General features: G+C 41.7%; 1 protein-coding gene across 3 annotated transcripts in view; it reads left to right on the top strand.

Moving 5' to 3' along the window:
* The window catches only part of MYH10 (myosin heavy chain 10), a 121,513-nt gene that overhangs the window by 63,599 nt on the left and 38,979 nt on the right, over window positions 1-18,935 (top strand). For all 3 annotated transcript variants that reach the window (XM_055406721.2, XM_055406712.2, XM_055406732.2), the window contains exons 7-15: window positions 1,092-1,155; window positions 2,963-3,061; window positions 4,682-4,825; window positions 5,072-5,167; window positions 9,289-9,407; window positions 10,038-10,190; window positions 14,013-14,186; window positions 16,858-17,031; window positions 17,501-17,615. In XM_055406721.2, the coding sequence (XP_055262696.1) occupies window positions 1,092-1,155; window positions 2,963-3,061; window positions 4,682-4,825; window positions 5,072-5,167; window positions 9,289-9,407; window positions 10,038-10,190; window positions 14,013-14,186; window positions 16,858-17,031; window positions 17,501-17,615 (1,138 nt within the window). The remainder of the gene's footprint in view (window positions 1-1,091; window positions 1,156-2,962; window positions 3,062-4,681; window positions 4,826-5,071; window positions 5,168-9,288; window positions 9,408-10,037; window positions 10,191-14,012; window positions 14,187-16,857; window positions 17,032-17,500; window positions 17,616-18,935) is intronic.

The following is an 18,935-nucleotide window of genomic DNA, read 5'->3' as shown; positions in this document are numbered from 1 at the left end:
TCTGTGTGACCCCGTCCCTGGGACTCTCCAGGCAAGAACACTGGAGTGGGTTGCCATTTCCCTCTGCAATGTGTGAAAGTGAAAGTGAAGTCGCTCAGTCGTGTCCGACCCTTAGCAACCCCACGGACTGCAGCCTACCAGGCTGCTCCATCCATGGGATTTTCTAGGCAAGAGTACTGGAGTGGCTTGCCATTGCCTTCTCCGAGTGCGAGTCCTAGAGCTCTCAAAATCATTGTGACTTCTTTAGGTCTTCTTCATTTCCCTTTGGAATCTGCTTGTCCACGTCCATCGAGAAAGCCATCCCATCCCTTGCCTTTTCCTGTGATGAACAGTTGTATGTTTATGAATATTAGTCCTTAGAAGTCCTGGGATTTTCGATCATTGTTGTGTTCCTTGGTTTTACAAAGTATATTTTATTTGACCTTTTATATCTATATTTGCAAGTAAGATATTTGCTTTTATTTTGCTTCCTGATATGTTTTTTATGATATGTTTGCCAGCTTGTGTATTCAGTGTTATGATAACTTTATGGATTGTGAAAGAATCACTATTTTCTGTTTCCCTGAAACAGTTACATGTGTAGTAAGACAATTCAATATTCCCTAAGGAATTTGCTAAACTATTTAAGACCAATCCATCATTTTTAAAAGAGTAATTATATTTTATTATTTTCTGTGTTTATGGTCTGTTCAACTTTTCTCTTGTTTTTCTTTGAATGAATTTCTGTTTTCTTAGGAAATCATCTTAATTTTTCACTTTTCTCAAATCTAGCATTAGAGGACTGGATACAGTGTTCTTTTAAAGCTGTTAAAATCTTTTCAGATTATCTAGAAGAGCTTTTAAAAAGTTTTAAATGGTTAGCATTTCATTTTTATTATGTCCAGTAAAGTAACCTACCCCAGCCCTAAGTTTATTGAGGCTTTTTCTTTTCCTTTTATTCGGGATAATATATTTAAGATTCCATTTTTGTAACCAACTTGTGGATACATGACAGAGTAACTTTGGCTTATTTATTATAGTGTTCAGATCTCCTGTGTCCTTAATTTATTTTCAGCTTTTTTTTTTTTTTTTTTTTTGTAATTTATTTTCAGGGCAAGTTTATTCGGATCAACTTTGATGTAACTGGCTATATCGTTGGGGCCAACATTGAAACATGTATCCTTTTTCATAATTGCATTATTCAAAATAGAGAATGATTTAGTCTTCTGCGGCTTTGTGGCCATCCTCTGTGATGCCCCTTCCATTTGCCAGATGATAAAACTTAAGCCCAGGGAAGTTGTGACTTGTTTAGATACCTTCAACTACTGAATATGAACTCCAAAATGCTCTTTTGTTGTTGTTTGTTTTTGACACTGGATCATGATCTGGTCACATGACTGGAGAAGTGGAGGGTTCCACTAAGGTGAGAACACCTGTACATCTGTCCAGGCATTTGTACAGGCAAATGGATCCAGGAAGTGTTTGTGTGCTCATAGCACGTTTAGGTGAATAGCATCTTCAGGTACTGCTGTATTAGCCCATTTTTTCCCCATCTGCTTTTGATATTAGTAGAGTATGTCCCATCGAAACAAACCTTATAATCTACAGAGTTGAAGCAGTTTCAGTTAGTGTTAAGCAGAATAAAGTCAGAGGGGGAAAAAAAGTCAAATACATAGACTAGTCCTAAGAAATGTCACATGCATAGAACAGTCTTAAGGAATGATGGATCTATAGAGAGAATTAGTTTGATTAAAAAGAATAAATTAGAAATGATTCTGAATGATAATGTCCCAATTAGGAAATAACAGGTGACAGTTCTCTATACTTGTTAATACTCTTGGTGATAGATACTGTTTCTGTCCCTCGGGTCAGGGATGGATCAGATTTTTCCTCTTAATTCAGAACTATATTTTATGTCTCTAAATATGCTCAGAGCCAGAAAACAAAACAAACACTTGAACATGACAGGCAAATGGATCCAGAGCAGGGGTCCCCAGTCTCTGAGATCTAACGCCTGATGATCCGAGGTGGAACTAATGTAATAATAATAGAAATAAATTGCACAATAAATGTAATGCGCTTGAATCGTCCCCAAACCATCCCCACTCTGGTCCATGGAAAAATCATCTTCCACAGAACCAATCCCTGGTGCCAAAAGGGCTGGCGACCGCTGCGTTAGTCTCTTCATGTTGAAGAGCATCCTTCATGTGCATGCACTCTTCACCAAATGTGGAGGGTGTGTTTGGGATAGTCCGGTTTTTAATTTAAGCTGTATGCATACACAGTTTGCTTTGGTGGCCACAGGAAGATTTAATTCAGAGAAGATAATTCACTCCCAAAGCAGTGAAACTGAAATTCTTGGGAGTCCAGTGAGACTGTCAGTGCAGAGATATTCCAGGAGCATCCAGACTCAGTGGACAGAGAAACCAAACAGGCCCCAGATCCGTGCCCCAAATACCCACACGGGGCTGCGGTGTTTTGACACACAGGTACTTACTGACGAGTGGTACCAGAGTTGCACACATTTTGGAGTCCAGCAAAGTTCCGGTTTCTGACTGTGCTGTTTGAGTAATTTCTTTGTGCCCTGGTTTCCTTCTTTGTGAAATTGCAGTAATAAGTCTGCTGTTTCAAGGCTTTTCCACCTCAGACAACTTGGCTTCCCTTTTTTTATAGAATCTCACGGCTCCTTGTGTAGAGCTGTGTTCTTTGAACATAATCCAAGTCAGGGTAGTGTGGGTGGAGGAGGGATGAGGAAAGCGCTCTGATCTTCAAGCTCCCTGCAAGTTCAGAGGTTCTAGAAGATTAGTGAGAAACAGAAATTGCGTGTCTTTTCTTTTTCCACATACAAAATTCAGTCATTTAGAGTGATTCATTGCAGACTAGTTACTGTATTCTAAAGAAAGAAAAATCTTACAAATTAAATGTGTACAGACACTGAGAGGAGACCCCCTTTTCATTGTCACCCTTAACCACCTTTGCTCAGACCTTCTGGAAAAATCTCGTGCTGTTCGTCAAGCAAAAGATGAGCGTACTTTTCATATCTTTTATCAGTTGTTATCTGGAGCAGGAGAACATCTGAAGTGTAAGTTACAGATTTTTTTTTTTTTTTTTTACTGTTTTACGTTCAGTTGAATATCTTTTTAATACTTTTTTTTGAGAAAGAGAACAGTTGTAGAATTATACACACACACACCAAAATTCTAGCTGGCTCAATTATGAAAGTGAAATTGATCTTCAAGCCATAGGATAGGTACTTTAAGTGGCAGGCATATGGGTGGTGTTATATTATCTTTTGTACTTTGCTTTTAAAATAATTTTAAATTTGATGGCATATGATGTGTTTTATACAAATTTTGTTTCAAAATCTGTAAATATAAAAGTAATAAAAAATAAAGTTATTTAATAAAGTTAAATTGAATACATGGGTGTATTCCTAGATTTACAACTGAATGTATGTTATGCTTCTGGTAGTACTAGAAAGAGCCTGTGTGGATTTTTATTTGTTTTGTGAATCACAAAGACCAGAAATCTAGGGTTGGACAAGATAAAAAGTAAGTCCTTTGCTGGGTCAGAGGAAGATGCACAACTTTTTGGTTTCTTCTGAGTCTCAGAGTAAATGCTGCTTCTCTAGAATTAGTATGTATGTTATTTAGATATCACAGTAGACGTATAAAACCCTATAGTCCTTTTCTCACTTGAGATCTAGGCTTTTACTAACCATGGATCATCTGTGGAAGCATTAAACCCAGAAATTAGTTAAAGACCTGCAAGGGAAAAAAAAAAAGCAGCAAATAGAGTAATTGCCATTGAGAGACTAAAATTTCAAGGTTATGCAGTAGGTAATGCTGAAGGGAAGAAAACCCTCATTTTCAGCCTGGCAGAGAAAGCAGTAATAAATCAAGAAAATCACTGTTGAAAGAAGGAATTTTCTTTTTTTTTTTCAAAGCAATACCCAGTGGAAGCTCCATGTGAAGTAGATAAGAATTAAGGGATTGGTGTGATCAGGAGAAGTTCTCTGCAGGAGAGCCAGTGACACAGAAAGCCAGAAGCACAGATAACATCTCCTGTAGGAAAAACCATCTGTTTTACTATTTTGCACATTCTTCTTTTCTTAAGAGCACATTTGTTGAAAAGGAGCTTGTTCTCGCTTATTCATGTCCCTTGAAGTAAGAGAGTCAGTGGGCATGTCTGTTATAATACCCTGTCAGGCAAGTGCTACGTCAGACGTCACTCTCAGAGACAGATGGACCACTAAGCAGACTGACTTGGAGAAAGGGTTCCAGGGTGCTGGCTGGGCTCAGGACTTGGCAGGCCCGTGTTCTACACCAGGAATATAGAATATGGGTTTGAAGGCTCCTCCTCAAAAGATGTCTGAAGTATTTAAATCTGAAAACAATAAAGTTTAGTTATCTGGAAAATTGATATCATTTCCCAGCTATCTGATTTCAAATATAATATTGTACAAACCACTGTCCCAAAAGCCCCTGTTGAGATTTCTGTTGTTTACATCATCATCTCTTGCATTGTACAGATCATGAAAGACTGTCTGTGTATTTAACTTGAGAATGTAAAGGAAGCAAAAGTCTGTGGTGGTGGTGGATTAGATGTTTTTCTGTCCTGTGGGTTCAGTTTGAATATGGGGCTGTGCTTCAGTCTGTTGATGACTGTTTATTACGTTGTATTCCGTTATGTTTTCTTTCAGCTGATTTGCTCCTTGAAGGATTTAATAACTACAGATTTCTCTCCAATGGCTATATTCCTATTCCGGGACAACAGGACAAAGATAACTTCCAGGAGACAATGGAGGCAATGCATATAATGGGCTTCTCCCATGAAGAGATTCTGTGTATGTATGATTTCTCTAATAAGATTCTGATGCTCAGTTTTACCAAGACCTATAAATTAGGGGTAAATAACCTAAACTAGAAAATGATTGTGAAATTAATGGGACTCGCCTCTTAATTTTATGAAATCCTAAGACTCGTCTTTCTGAAAAGTTTTGTATAGCTGATTTTTAGCACAAAATACATTAGAATATGTCCTCTACGTTTTGATGTCATATCTTAATTTTTTTTTTTCTATCAACATACAGCAATGCTTAAAGTGGTATCTTCAGTGCTTCAGTTTGGAAATATTTCTTTCAAAAAGGAGCGAAACACTGATCAAGCCTCCATGCCAGAAAATACAGGTAGGCTGATGAACACTGATTTTATTTCTGTTTCTGTGGCCTGTTGTGTTCTCCAAATATGTGTTACAACATGAGCATAAAAGCATCCTGAGGTGTCTCCCATGAGGCTCCACGTGCCTACATAAGGGTCAGTCTGATTCCAGAAAGGAGGGAGGAGGATGGAGTGCCAGCTGAGAAGCGGGTGTGGGGACCCTGCCTTAGTGACGGGGGTTAGGACTGGGGGGTGGGCTGAAGAGACCACACGGCTCATTCCTGAGGGAGCTGCAGCTGTTGGCTTTCAGACAGTTTTCTCCTTGCCAGAGTGAAGGTCCAGGGCTGCCAACCAGAACTGGTTTTTCAGAGAAAGGTGGAAACATAGATTTTAATAGAAAGTTTTCAAACTTTTAAATATTGAAAATGGATTGAAATTCAGAGCAGTCAAAAACAAAAATTTGTGAACCATAAGATGTGTTTGCAAGCCGTGTTAGGTCTTGCTTCCAACAGGCTGGAGACACAAAGAAAGCTAAGGCATCTGTGTGTTGACTCAGTGCTTGGTCACCAGAACGTTCTTCTGCCTCCCAGGAGCATCCTTCTCTCTTTTTCCTTTCCTGATTTGTTTATAGAACAACTGTTTTTTAAAAGCCAAAATGGCTCCAGAGTCATTGCCTCATGGCTGTTCATTACATCCCCAGTAATAGAAGTAAAATTAATTGCTTTTTATTGAATAAGAAGCTTTAAAAAATTACAACTCTAAATTTTCTTGAATTATTACCTATATTAGGTACTTCAGTTTATTCGCTCAGTCGTGTCCAACTCTCCGCGACCCCATGAATCACAGCATGCCAGGCCTCCCTGTCCATCACCAACTCTCGGAATTCACTCAAACTCATGTCCACAGAGTCAGTGATTGCCATCCAGCCATCTCATTCTCTGTCGTCTCCTTCTCCTCCCGCCCCCAACCTTTCCTAGCATCAGAGTCTTTTCCAGTGAGTCAACTCGTCGCATGAGGTGGCCAAAGTATTGCAGTTTCAGCTTCAGCATCAGTCCTTCCAATGAACACCCAGGATTGATCTCCCTTAGAATGGACTGGTTGGATCTCCTTGCAGTCCAAGGGACTCTCAAGAGTCTTCTCCAACACCACAGTTCAAAAGCATCAATTCTTCAGCGATCAGCTTTCTTCACAGTCCAACTCTCACATCCATACATGACCACGGGAAAAACCATAGCCTTGACTAGACGGACCTTGGTTGGCAAAGTAATGTCTCTGCTTTTTAATATACTATCAAGGTTGGTCATAACTTTCCTTCCAAGGAGTAAGCGTCTTTTAATTTCATGGCTGCAATCAGCATCTGCAGTGATTTTGGAGCCCAAAAGAATGAAGTCTGACACTGTTTCCCACTTTTTCCATCCATTTCCCACGAAGTGATGGGACCAGATGCCATGATCTTTGTTTTCTGAATGTTGAGCTTCAAGCCAACCTTTTTACTCTCCTCTTTCACTTTCATCAAGAGGCTTTTTAGTTCCTCTTCACTTTCTGCCATAATAGTGGTGGTTAATTAACCTTGCACTGTTGCAGTGTGCCAGAGTTTGTACTTTTTAATTGCAGCACAATTTAAACATGTGAGAGGGGAGAGCAGAGTGGAAGGACCTCCTACCATGTTCTTGTCTCGTGGCGTAGACGACCACCAACTCATGGCCTGTGTTTCATTTATACCACTTACCCTTTCCTAGATTCAGTTCAGTTCAGTGGCTCAGTTGTGTCCAACTCTTTGCGACCCCATGAATCACAGCACGCCAGGCCTCCCTGTCCATCACCAACTCCCAGAGTTCTATTTCAAAGCAAATCCCAGATACTTCATTTGTAAACATTTCAGCCTGATGCTCAACTCAGGATCAGAAAATGAGGGCTTGAAGTGGATATATACACCTGGACTTCTGTTTGTATTGTTGATATTTCTCCTTTCTCTTAACAGAGTTTTTCAGGTTATCAGTGTTTTTAAAATTTTTAATTCTGGTAAAATTGCACATAACAAAATCTGTCATTTTAACCCTTTTTTACGCATATAGTTCGGTAATATATATTAACATTATCATGCAGTCACTCTCTAGACTTCATCTTGCAAACTTAAACTCTAAAACAAGTCCCCATATCCCCTCCTCCAGCAACCACCATTCTACTTTGTCTATGAATAGGACGAGTCTGGGTACCTCGTATAAGTAGAACCATTCAGTGTTTGTCTTTTGTGACTGGCTTATTTCATCAGGTTAATATATTATTATATGTTAATTTCCCATGGCATTTTTACATGTTGGTATCAAAATGGCATTTTTCAGAAAAGTTTTATTCTCTGCTATCATTAATAAGACAAAAACTAAAATTACCTTCATTAGCACATCACTCCAGACCATTCTTCCTCATCCTCCCCACTCCGAATCCACCTCCTCACCCCCGATGAATAAGGTAAATACAGCAAATAGCTGTTAACCTGTAGTACCAGAAGCACCACAGATTTGAAAAAGAAAAGTACATCTGGTCACAGAAATTTATCACAAACGTAATAATGAACCAAAAGGAAGAGCACATTTCAGTTATTGGGCTTTGGATATAAGAGAGTTTGAAACTAGATTAAAATCTGGAAAAACAGTCACAAATAGAGCAGGTGAGAACTGGGAAATTAGGGTCATTATTGCTGCTGTGAAAACCAAGAAAAGTCTGCCAGATCTAACCACTGATCTGTGGGATGGCTGGCGCCAGAGGCACGTGTTCGGTGACCACGGGACACAGTCAGGGTGAAGGGCTCCGTTCCCAGTGACACCCAGACATTTACCTGCTCCCCACTGGAGTTTCTCAGCGATAATGGCAGGTTATTACCTTTTAGATTGAAAATGACTATAAAGAAAAACAAAAGTGGCAAATAACAGAATAATAAGGCTTAGAAGTAGAAAATGTAATAAGGGAACTTGTTTTCCTTGTGGAGGAGAGTAAGCCAAGATAGAACCACTCTATAAAGTGTGTTTTTTAGCTGCTAAAATTATGTTTATCATCCCAAAAAAGAATGTGAGCAATTTGCTTTTTCTACTTCTGTGTGTTTTTCAGCTTCCCACCCAGCACGTACACGCACGCACATGTATGTACATTAACTGAAAGGAGCCAGGATGCAGAGGGTGAGGAGGGCATTGGTGAGAAGGCTCATAAACCAAAGGCAGTGTCCCCTGAGGCACAGCCTCCCTGCCCGTCCAGGGGTGCTGCTGGGTGGCCAGCAGTTCACTTGGATCAGGGGGGTGGGCTACAGTGCCTCTTTGAGAATGAACTTGGTTATGCCTCTACATGACTCAAAATGTGTTTATCCTCAGAGAAGTTATTTTAACCTTTAATCAAACATTTATTAGTAATTGGAACACTTGTTGGACCTTAGTGACATGAGGCAGTGAACTTCTGGTGAGGAAGTGAAGTCGCTCAGTCGTGTCCAACTGTTTGCGACCCCATAGACTGTAGCCTACCAGGCTCCTCTGTCCATGGGATTTTCCAGGCAATAGTACTGGAGTGGATTGCCATTTCCTTCTCCAGGGGATCTTCCCATCCCAGGGATCGAACCTGGGTCTCCCTCATTGTAGACAGACGCTTTACTGTCTGAGCCACCAGGGAAGTGGCTCACTTTCCTCTCGTGAGGAAAGTGCCCTAAATTTGGTGAGAATCAATAATAACAAAATTAGCAGCTTTTTAATGTGAGCCATGTAATCAAATAATTGATTTTTAAAATCCCTTAGGTTTCTTGCCTACTAAAGTACTAGGATCACTCTGTAGGCATGACAAATTCTCTTGGTAACATGATGATTTAAACTATTTTGAACACCATTTTTCTCATTCTCTGCATTATCCATGAGTTCTAAGACTTAGTAACTTCTATTAAGCTATCCAGAGTAAGTAATTGCTGACTAATCATCTCTTATGGCCTAAGGATAAGTGTTAATATGAAAGGATGAAGGTAGTTTTTATGAGACCTAATGCCTGTCTAACCTTAAGACTTATATTTAATTTCTTAATACAATTAGGTACTAAGGTGTTTCAAGTGTTTATTGAATGTGCTATGACTAGGTCGGTAAGGAGAAGCCTGGTATTTAGGAGGCCTTTTACCCTCTAGTTGCACAGAAGCTCTGCCATCTTCTTGGCATGAATGTGATGGAGTTCACTCGAGCCATTCTCACCCCCCGGATCAAGGTCGGCCGTGACTACGTGCAGAAAGCCCAGACCAAAGAACAAGTAAGTTTAACACAGTTATCACACAGTTGCTCAAGTGATTGATAACCGTGGTCATGCCACCTTCTAGTTGGCGCATAGCAAACTGAAGCAATAAAAGCTCCATCAGCCAGATGTTTCTTGGTGCTAGTTGACTGTTTTCTCACAGAAAATTTTTAGAGGTGACTTATAAAAAAGGGAAGTTTGAAATATAACCTTGAATTTTCCCCAGGTAGATAGACCATCCAGGAGGAAAAAGCTGTGTACCCTGGCATCCCACCCAGCAGGGGGGTGCCCTGATTGATCCCTTGTCCCTGTAAGGGGGGGATGGCACAGCACTGGGAATGTAGGAGTTAGAATCACCTGTTTCATGTGGACTCTGGGCCGATAACGCTGCACAGAATTCCAGGGGCCGGGGGAGGAAGCCGTTTTCACTGGGCATTTCCATCCATCTCCTATATTGATTATCTCCAGTCTGTATCTAATTGTACTAATACCCTCTGTTGATGTGTAAAATTGAGGCATGATTAAGCAGTAAGTGCTCTTTTAGGGTTTGGGGGGCACTGTAGATCATTAAATTCCCTCCATCTAACAGCGTTTAGTGCTTTGCTGAGATTATTTTCAGACTAAAAGGTTGCTGTCGTCTAATTTCAGGCAGATTTTGCAGTAGAAGCTTTGGCAAAAGCTACCTATGAGCGGCTCTTCCGCTGGCTCGTTCACCGCATCAATAAAGCTCTGGACAGGACCAAACGGCAAGGGGCCTCCTTCATTGGGATCCTGGACATCGCTGGATTTGAGATTTTTGAGGTATGTCATTCTCCCTCCTGCTCTTCTTGCTTCTGTTTATTCTTTCATCAAAAAATCTTCCAGGCTCACAGTGTACCAACTGTAGTGCCAGGCATCAGGGATATGATGGCAGATAAGCAGGTACAGTCCCTGCCATTCTAGTAGAGAGTCAAACGTTAAGTGAGAGAAAAATCACCAAATTCTCGGGATTTTGAATAATGAAGTGAGAAGGGGGCTGTGATGGAAGGAATTGGGGAGACCCACAGTTCAAAGTGTGTCTGTAGCTGTAAGAGCTCAGCAGGAGAAGCCACAGATTCAGGAGGAATCCCCGGCAAAATGAGAGTAGGTCTAGTGGTCCTGCGTGGGAGAGAATTTGTTAGATGTTAGAAACTGCCAAAAGCCAGGGTGACTAGATGTAGCTGACCAGAGGGGCAGAGGAGCTGGAAACAGAGTGTGAGCTGGAAAAGCAGACGTGGGGAGAGTGTGGAGGGTGGTGTTGTCATAGCTCGGGGGCCAGATGATGGTGGTTTGGGCGGGGGTCGAGAGCAGCCATGTGAGATGGACAAATGAAGAGATGTTATGGTCTCTGTTCTGAAGACACACCCACAGCACTTGTTGATGGGTTTCAGTATATTTCATTATTAATCTGACCAGATTTCTCCAAACAGCATCAATCCATCAAAGGTTTGTAGTCACATACCTACTGTGGTTTTGCTAAAACCTTGATAAAATTTTGGTCTCCTAAAAATGATGAAAACTTTATCTCTCTTTTGATAGACTGATTATATAGTAAGGCATAAATACTTCTTGGGATCAGTGTAATACTTTGGCCAATTGGATATTGAATTGTCTTGTTTTGAAATGAACCCTTTTGGATTATGTCTATCCTCACAAAATCTGAACTGTTGTGGTACAGTAGTTTTATCCACCAAACTGCCACTGACACTATAAGAGATTGCTTTAATATGTATTGATTTGTAAATAACTGAAAAATCACGAAAGGTGGCTGCATGCAAATTGCATGTCTGTTGCTTTCCTGTATGTAAACAATCAGCAGATATAATAAAGAAAAAGACCTCTACTTCCAACTGCAAAAAACAGATGAAATACCTAAGAATAAATCTGAGAAAAAATGGGCAAGATTTAGTTGAAGACAACTTTACAGTGTTACTGTAAAAAAGTGCCTTGTTCTTGGGTGAGAAAATTCAGCATTATAAGGGTGTAAATCTTCCCCAAGTTTATCTTGAAATAGAACATACTTATTTAAAAACTATTCATAGGAATTTTAAGGGGCAGAGGAAGACTAGGTGACCTGCTTCTAAAACTAATTTGAAAAATAAATTAATAAAGCATAGATAGTAAAATTCTGAAAAAGAAAAGAGGATACTAAGATATAAAATATAAAGCTGTAGAACTTCAGAAGTATGATTTTGACATGAATATACACAGTAGAAAAATGTTTTAGATACTGAAAATGCAGAATTATTTAGTGAGCATTATTTATCATGGGAAAAGAATGGAAACAGCCTGACTGTCCACCATTAGGAGATTTATGTTCACCACAGGAGGTTGATTTGATTATTTATGACATATATCCATGTAGTAGAGAATCGTGCACCCATTGTAAAAGAATGGGGTGGCTTTATAGTACAGACCCCAAGATACTTTGTTAAGCTTAAAAAGTCTAGGTAGCGCACACATTTATGAGTGCGCAGACTTTCTGGAAAGATTGCAAGAAATAGGTGACGGTGGTTGATTAGAGTGATCAAGTAGGTGATCAGAGTGAGACTTCTCAGTGCAGTTCCCTGTACATTTCAAATTTTATACCAGGCATTAACCAATTTAAAAACAAGTAATTTAAAAATAGTAGCTTAAATATGGAAGGCAAGTAGACCTTTATTTAACAAAAATACCATTGTACATGGTAGCTCAGGCTGAGTAGAGCACTAAGTCTCGTGATCTTAAGGCAGAGAAAAATCCATTCACATAAACATCACCACCATCAGGCGGTCTGCAAATGCTGATGCGGTTCACCAGAAATACAGCATTGAACAAGGCAGACACCGCCCCACCCTCCTAGCATGACCTCCTTCTAAAACACTGAGTGCAGCACCTCCCAGGGAAGATTGGAATGGCTTTTTCAGACCGTAAATCTATTCCTTGGGGATTGATTAACCTTCTGTAATTGAAGATCACTTTTTATAATGAAAGAGATTATTTATGGCCCCATGGTACTTGTGTAGACAGCATGGAGGCAGAAAAAAAGGCTGAGTACTTCTCACAGAACGCAGTTGCTTTAAGAAAATTACCCCTGTTACTCATCCTTTCATTTTTCATCCCATCAACAGCACCATGGAGAAATGGGCTGAGTTCACAAAGAGGGAAACCAAAATGTCTGTAACAGATGAAAAGATTTTTTTCAATTTTTTTCCTAACTCACTCTGGAGCCACTGGCCTAAGTAAGGAGCAGAGGGGAGAAGACAGCAGCCCATCTGTTCTCCAGACCCACAAAGCGCTCAGAGTTGCGCTTGCCTCCTTGGCCTCTGACCTTCCCAAATCTTTTTTCATTTTTCTCACTTTCTCATGTATTTATTTCTCTTCATTAGCCATTCACTAGTAAAAATGGTTTTATTTGTAGATAATCAGTTACAGTAACTGCCATACTCCTTTCCCTATTTGGAACCAGTCTGTAGGGAAAGGAATACGTCAGCTACTGTAACAACAGACTGGTTCCAAATAGGGAAAGGAGTACGTCACCCTGCTTATTTAACTTACATGCAGAGTACATCATGAGAAATGCTGGGGCTGGATGAAGCACAAGCTGGAATCAAGATTTCCAGGAGAAATATCAATGACCTCAGATATGTAGATGACACCACCCTTATGCTAGAAAGCGAAAAAGAACTAAAGAGCCTCTTGATGAAAGTGAAAGAGGAGAGTGAAAAAGTTGGCTTAAAGCTCTGCATTCAGAAAACTAAGATCATGGCATCTGGTCCTATCACTTCATGGCAAATAGATGGGGAAACAGTGACAGACTTTTATTTTCTTGGGCTCCAAAATCACTGCAGATGGTGACTGCAGCCATGAAATTAAAAGAAGTTTGCTCCTTGGAAGAAAAGTTATGACCAACCTAGACAGCATATTAAAAAGCAGAGACATTAGTTTGCCAACAAAGGTCCATCTAGTCAAAGCTGTGGTTTTTCCAGTGGTCATGTATGGATGTGAGAGTTGGACTGTAAAGAAAGCTGAGTGCCAAAGAATTGATGCTTTTGAACTGTGGTGTTGGAGAAGACTCTTGAGAGTCCCTTGGACTGCAAGGAGATCCAACCAGTCCATCCTAAAGGAGATCAGTCCTGAATATTCATTGGAAGGACTGATGCTGAAGCTGAAACTCCAATACTTTGGCCACCTGATGCGAAGGACTGACTCATTTGAAAAGACCCTGATACTGGGAAAGATTGAAGGCAGGAGGAGAAGGGGATGACAGAGGATGAGATGGTTGGATGGCATCACTAACTCTATGGACATGAGTTTGAGTAAACTCTGGGAGTTGGTGATGGACAGGGAAGCCTGGCATGCTGCATGCAGTCCATGGGGTCATAGAGTCGGACATGACTGGGTGGCTGGACTGAACAGAGTTACAATAGCATACTGAGTTTATCATGTTCTCATTTTAGCTTCTCGGTAACATGATGTGGGGGTGTGGGGGGGCGGGGCTTGTGGGTAGATTAAGAGAGATCCTCATCAGTCTAGGTAGTTAACTCTGCAAGATGTTCTGAAAACAAGCTGACTGGTCCTCTCTTCCTCCCCCTCCTCTGCTTCCCCCACACCCCACTCCCACAGCTGAACTCATTCGAGCAACTATGCATCAACTACACCAATGAGAAGCTGCAGCAGCTCTTCAACCACACCATGTTCATCCTGGAGCAGGAGGAGTACCAGCGCGAGGGCATCGAGTGGAACTTCATCGACTTTGGCCTCGACCTGCAGCCCTGCATTGACCTCATCGAGAGACCCGTAAGACCCTCTCCTGCCAGCTGGCTCTCCGCCCAGGCTCAGGCGGTGCCCTGAGCTTTTCTTCCCATAAACTGAGACGGAAATGTTCCTGTCTCATCAGCGTGAAGATAATTTTCTGACCTAAATTTACTAGGATGCTTTGATGAAATACCCATTTAAAAAGTGAAGAGCCTGCAAGTAAGACCCTTCTCGAGCTGTCTTTTCTCTCAGTCGTGTCCTGTCCTCTCATGGGTGTGGGGCTCAACCAGGCACATGTCCAAGATGATAAAGGGGTACCGTGTCTAGCTATGAATTAGGTGTGTCATGCAGATCCATTTTGGGGGATCACTGAAGCTTATCTTCATAAGTACAAAGGTGCTTTTTTACAGTGTGTGTAAGAGTTTATAATTGTAAAACATTTAACAATAGCATGTAGAATGATATGGGATTACAATTCCTTTGAGGAGCCTTTCAAAATGTAGAGTGAGGGCAGTATTTTCCGGAAAGAAAATATCAAAAAATGACTCTCAGGGGGCACCTGCCAGACTGTCATCTGTCCTGATCTCTCATAACCCAGCCTCTGGCCAACTTCTTCTGAAACTCTGACCAGGAGACAAAACATCTTCTCCCAAACAACTCTTTAAAAATCCTCAATTAAAAGGAAAAGTGATAACAGAGATCTTGACACTAAAGGATGAAATCGGAAAAATTAAGACAGAATTATGGATCTTCTGAGTCATGCTGTCATGGAGTCCTTTAGAAAAGATTATATTTGGGTTCCTCTTTCAGAATTTAGAAATGTTTTCATTGAAAGATTAAAAATGTAAAAATTATGGCAGAAAGATGTGTGTCACTTACCTTAGTCCAGAACTTCATTTCTCAAGGTTGTCGTGAGTGGGTAAAATTGGGTTAAATATGTCTCTGGCCCATCTCTTCTGTAGGATCACTGCTAAACCTGCTTGCCTTTGATTATAGCATTCTTTTATCATCTCCGAACCCTGCAAATTCTTTTAGATAGGGGAGCCAGGAACTAGACAGCTGGGGAGTAAGGGTCTTAGTCCTGGGCTTTCGGCTGCTTCTACCTGCTCCTGTTGTGTTAACCTCAGCCTTTCTCTGACCATGTTATGACATTTCAATCATGTTTGACTAGGACCTCTAGTTACTTTTTTTTTTTTTTTTACGTTTATTTATTTGGCTGTGTCAGGTCTTTAGTTGCCGCACACGGGATCTTTGTTGCATCATGCCAGATCTTTCCTTACGGCTCACAGATTCTCTAGTTGTAACACACAGGCTTCAGTAGTTGTGGCCTAGATGCTGCACGGCATGTGAGATCTTAGTTCCCTGACCAGGGATCAAAACCATGTCCTCTGCATTGCAAGGAGTATACAGAACCACTGGACCACTAGAGAAGTCCTTCCAGTTACTTTTTAATCATTATTTGTACAGAGCCAGCTCTTCTCTAATAAATACAAAGGACTTATGAGTTGAGGAAAATTGGTAGGGATTTATCCCAAATATTGATTTCATCGTGGTACCCTAGAATTGGTCTGTTCAGTCTTGGATCAGAAACTTGCCATATTTGCAAATGGCAGTAAACCATGACCCCGAACCTCTATAGAGTAGGCATCACTATTGTAATATTTCATTTAGCTTTCAGGTATATGCCCACTTTCTTCCCCAAAAAGGAAGTCCTTCCATTTTTGACGTCCCAGAATAGCACACTCAGGACACTTTTTTATTTGAGACAGAGTTCACTACCCTAAAATTGTTTCTGAAGTACAAAATTCAGTGAGTTTCAGCAGAGAGTTGTACAACCATTCAGTTCAGTTCAGTCGCTCCGTCGTGTCCGACTCTCCGCGACCCCATGAATCACAGCACGCCAGGCCTCCCTGTCCATCACCAACTCCCGGAGTACACTCAAACTCATGTCCACAGAGTCGGTGATGCCATCCAGCCATCTCATTCTCCGTTGTCCCCTTCTCCTCCCGCCCCCAACCTTTCCCAGCATCACTGTCTAATCCCACAACATTTTCATCATCCCAGAAAGAAACTTTGTACCTTTGGCAGTCATTCCCGTTCCCTTTCCTCAGCACCCCAGGCACTAGTCTACTTTCTGTCTTTGTGTCCCTCAGGCTTTTTTCAGTGAGTTAGTTGAGTGAAATAAAACAGGCTGTCAACACAAACCTAAAAAGTAATTGATAAATTGTATCATCACCTTCCATATAATCTACTTAACTGTAGTTTTAAATATTTCACAAAGTGTGAAATGCTCATTTAATCATCACTGAAACAGAAATCTTAAATTGACCTGGATAGGATATAAAATGTCTGAATCATTCCAGGTTGTGGAGGGTTTATTGAATATAAAGACTTAAGTTTCTCTACACCTTCCGTTTCCTTTCTGGTGTCTCTTATTTGCTACTTTTCGGGAGTTATCTACTTGGAATTTTTGTTTGTTTTAATAAGTTTACAAAGTATAGTATTCATCTGTTTTCTTACCAGTACTTAGCCATTTGAGATCTCAGCATTAGGGTTATAGTTTGGCAATACCTGTTATCCTAAAGTTTGCTTTCCATAGATATTCATGAAGCTCTAATTGTTTTGGAAGTTAAATTGCCAAAGCCAGTGGAAAACATCCTTACATGTACAGTAATGTGCAAAATGTGTCAACTGTTCTTGCCTCTGTTATCAGGCTAACCCTCCTGGCGTGCTGGCCCTTCTGGATGAAGAGTGCTGGTTCCCTAAAGCCACAGATAAGACCTTTGTTGAAAAGCTCGTTCAAGAGCAAGGATCCCACTCCAAGTTTCAGAAACCACGTCAATTGAAAGACAAAGCTGATTTTTGCATTATCCATTATGCAGGGAAGGTAAGAGTGAAAGAATTCCATTAAAAGTACCGTGCTTGAAATTTTGCTGCTTTTGATGAGGGTTGTAACAAATGTGCTGGTATACATTTATAAACCCTTAAATACTGTACCTACTACAAATGCATTGCCTTTGAGACCACCCACTGTTTGCACTGTTCTATGAATTTTGGAGGGGGAGAGGTAATTATTGCATGGCCAAGCAGTGAGAATGGGCGGCTCATGCTTAAAATCCCCAGACTCCCCAGTGCTTTGGGAGGAAGGTTTTTAGGGGTGAAGGCTGCAGGATATGTGACTTCCTTTTGATTGGTTGCTGGAGAGGGAACAGGGCGGTGCTCCAGGCACCTTGGATTCAGCCTGAAGTTGCCATCATCTGCCTGGCAGAGGTTCTGTGAATGTTTGGGGTTAAGGCTGAATATGTTTCTTGCTTTTGTTTTTTCCCCTCTCGCTGCCTTTGGCTCTGGTCCGGCAGGTGGACTACAAGGCAGACGAGTGGCTAATGAAGAACATGGACCCCCTAAATGACAACGTGGCCACCCTCCTGCACCAGTCCTCTGACAGATTCGTGGCAGAGCTCTGGAAGGATGGTAAGAATGTGCTTGTGTTTGTCATCGAGCTTGACTGGAGTCTTTTATAGTTAAGGCTTATATACAGTTCTTTTACATAGAGATGTGTGTATGTTTTCTTACTTTAAAGCTCTTTAATTTCCCTAGAGCAGGGCTGCCGTTGTGTTGGATTTTACCCACTTTAAGGAAACTTGAGTAACAAGACATCTGCCTTGGTCAGATGCTGTGGGAACATTCTAGTAGCACAGCCATAAGACCTGCACGTTTGCCTCAGGCCACCCTGGTCCCCACGCAGTCGTAACCCAGGGTTGTTGGGATGCAGAGCCCTAGAAGCCTCTGCTTTCTCGGATCATCTGCATATAGGTCAGTTGTCTTTATTTCCACCAGTCTTCAGGTGACGGTTTCAGTGGCTTTATCGTAGACTAGAGGTTGTGCTGGTACCAGAGGAGCAAAGCACCTGTGTCCGTATTTGTAGTGGGACCAGCATTTTCTGAGCTTAGCTGTCACATGTTTCATCCTGGTTGTTCCCCCCCCCCCACTTCACTTGGCCTCAGGTCATGAGGACCTTAGCTTCAAGTCTGTTCCTGCCTAGGCTGTGACCCTGACCCCTGTCAGCTCACTTCTGCTTTTTCTGTAGCATCTCAAGACCTCGTCACCTAGGTGTCTCTGCACAGGTAGCAAGAAAGAAACCTAGATGGCGGATCAGAGGGCTTAGGGCCATCAGGGCAAAGAGAAAGAAAAGAATGTCCACAGAGACGAGCTGGAGAAGCTGACCATGTCAGAGACGGTCTGGTCAGGTCACTTGCGTCAGCTCCAGTAAGTGCAGGGGTGGGCACAGTGCATGTGTCCAGCATGTGTCTTGGGGAGAGACTGTGGCTGTGAGACTAGGCACAGGCAGGCACGAGGGGAAAGGTGAGGGTTCCAGCAGGTGAAACAAGCTTTTCATCACTGTCCCTCTGGGTGGACATCTGCACCTGGCCGCTGCTGCTTGCTGTCACTGGCAGTAACTTGGTTCGTCAAGGCAGCCTTTTGAGGTCTGAGGAGAGGACAGGACCCCCGGGTGGTGTCCACAGTGCCCAAGCAGCAGAGGGACTCTCAGCCCTGTGCTCTGGGAATTACGAGAGTGGGTCTGAGCTGTGGGTCTAGAGTAGAAAAGGGGACCCTGAGATCTGGTGGCCACTGGGTCCACAGGGCCAGGAAGACCACACAGGTCAGTGGGAAACATCCCAAGAGGAGGAGGCAAGAGTGACTGACGCTGCTCATCAGGAATGTAGTGTTCAGTCAGGAATGGATTGTTGTGCTGCCCTGGGCAGTGTGGGAATCCCACACCCACCCCTGCTC

The sequence above is a fragment of the Moschus berezovskii genome, chromosome 20 (assembly GCF_049115385.1).
Source record: "Moschus berezovskii isolate FMDL1 chromosome 20, NW_MosBer_1.0, whole genome shotgun sequence".
NCBI lineage: Eukaryota > Metazoa > Chordata > Mammalia > Artiodactyla > Moschidae > Moschus > Moschus berezovskii.
This window is presented reverse-complemented; position numbering and strand designations above follow the sequence as displayed.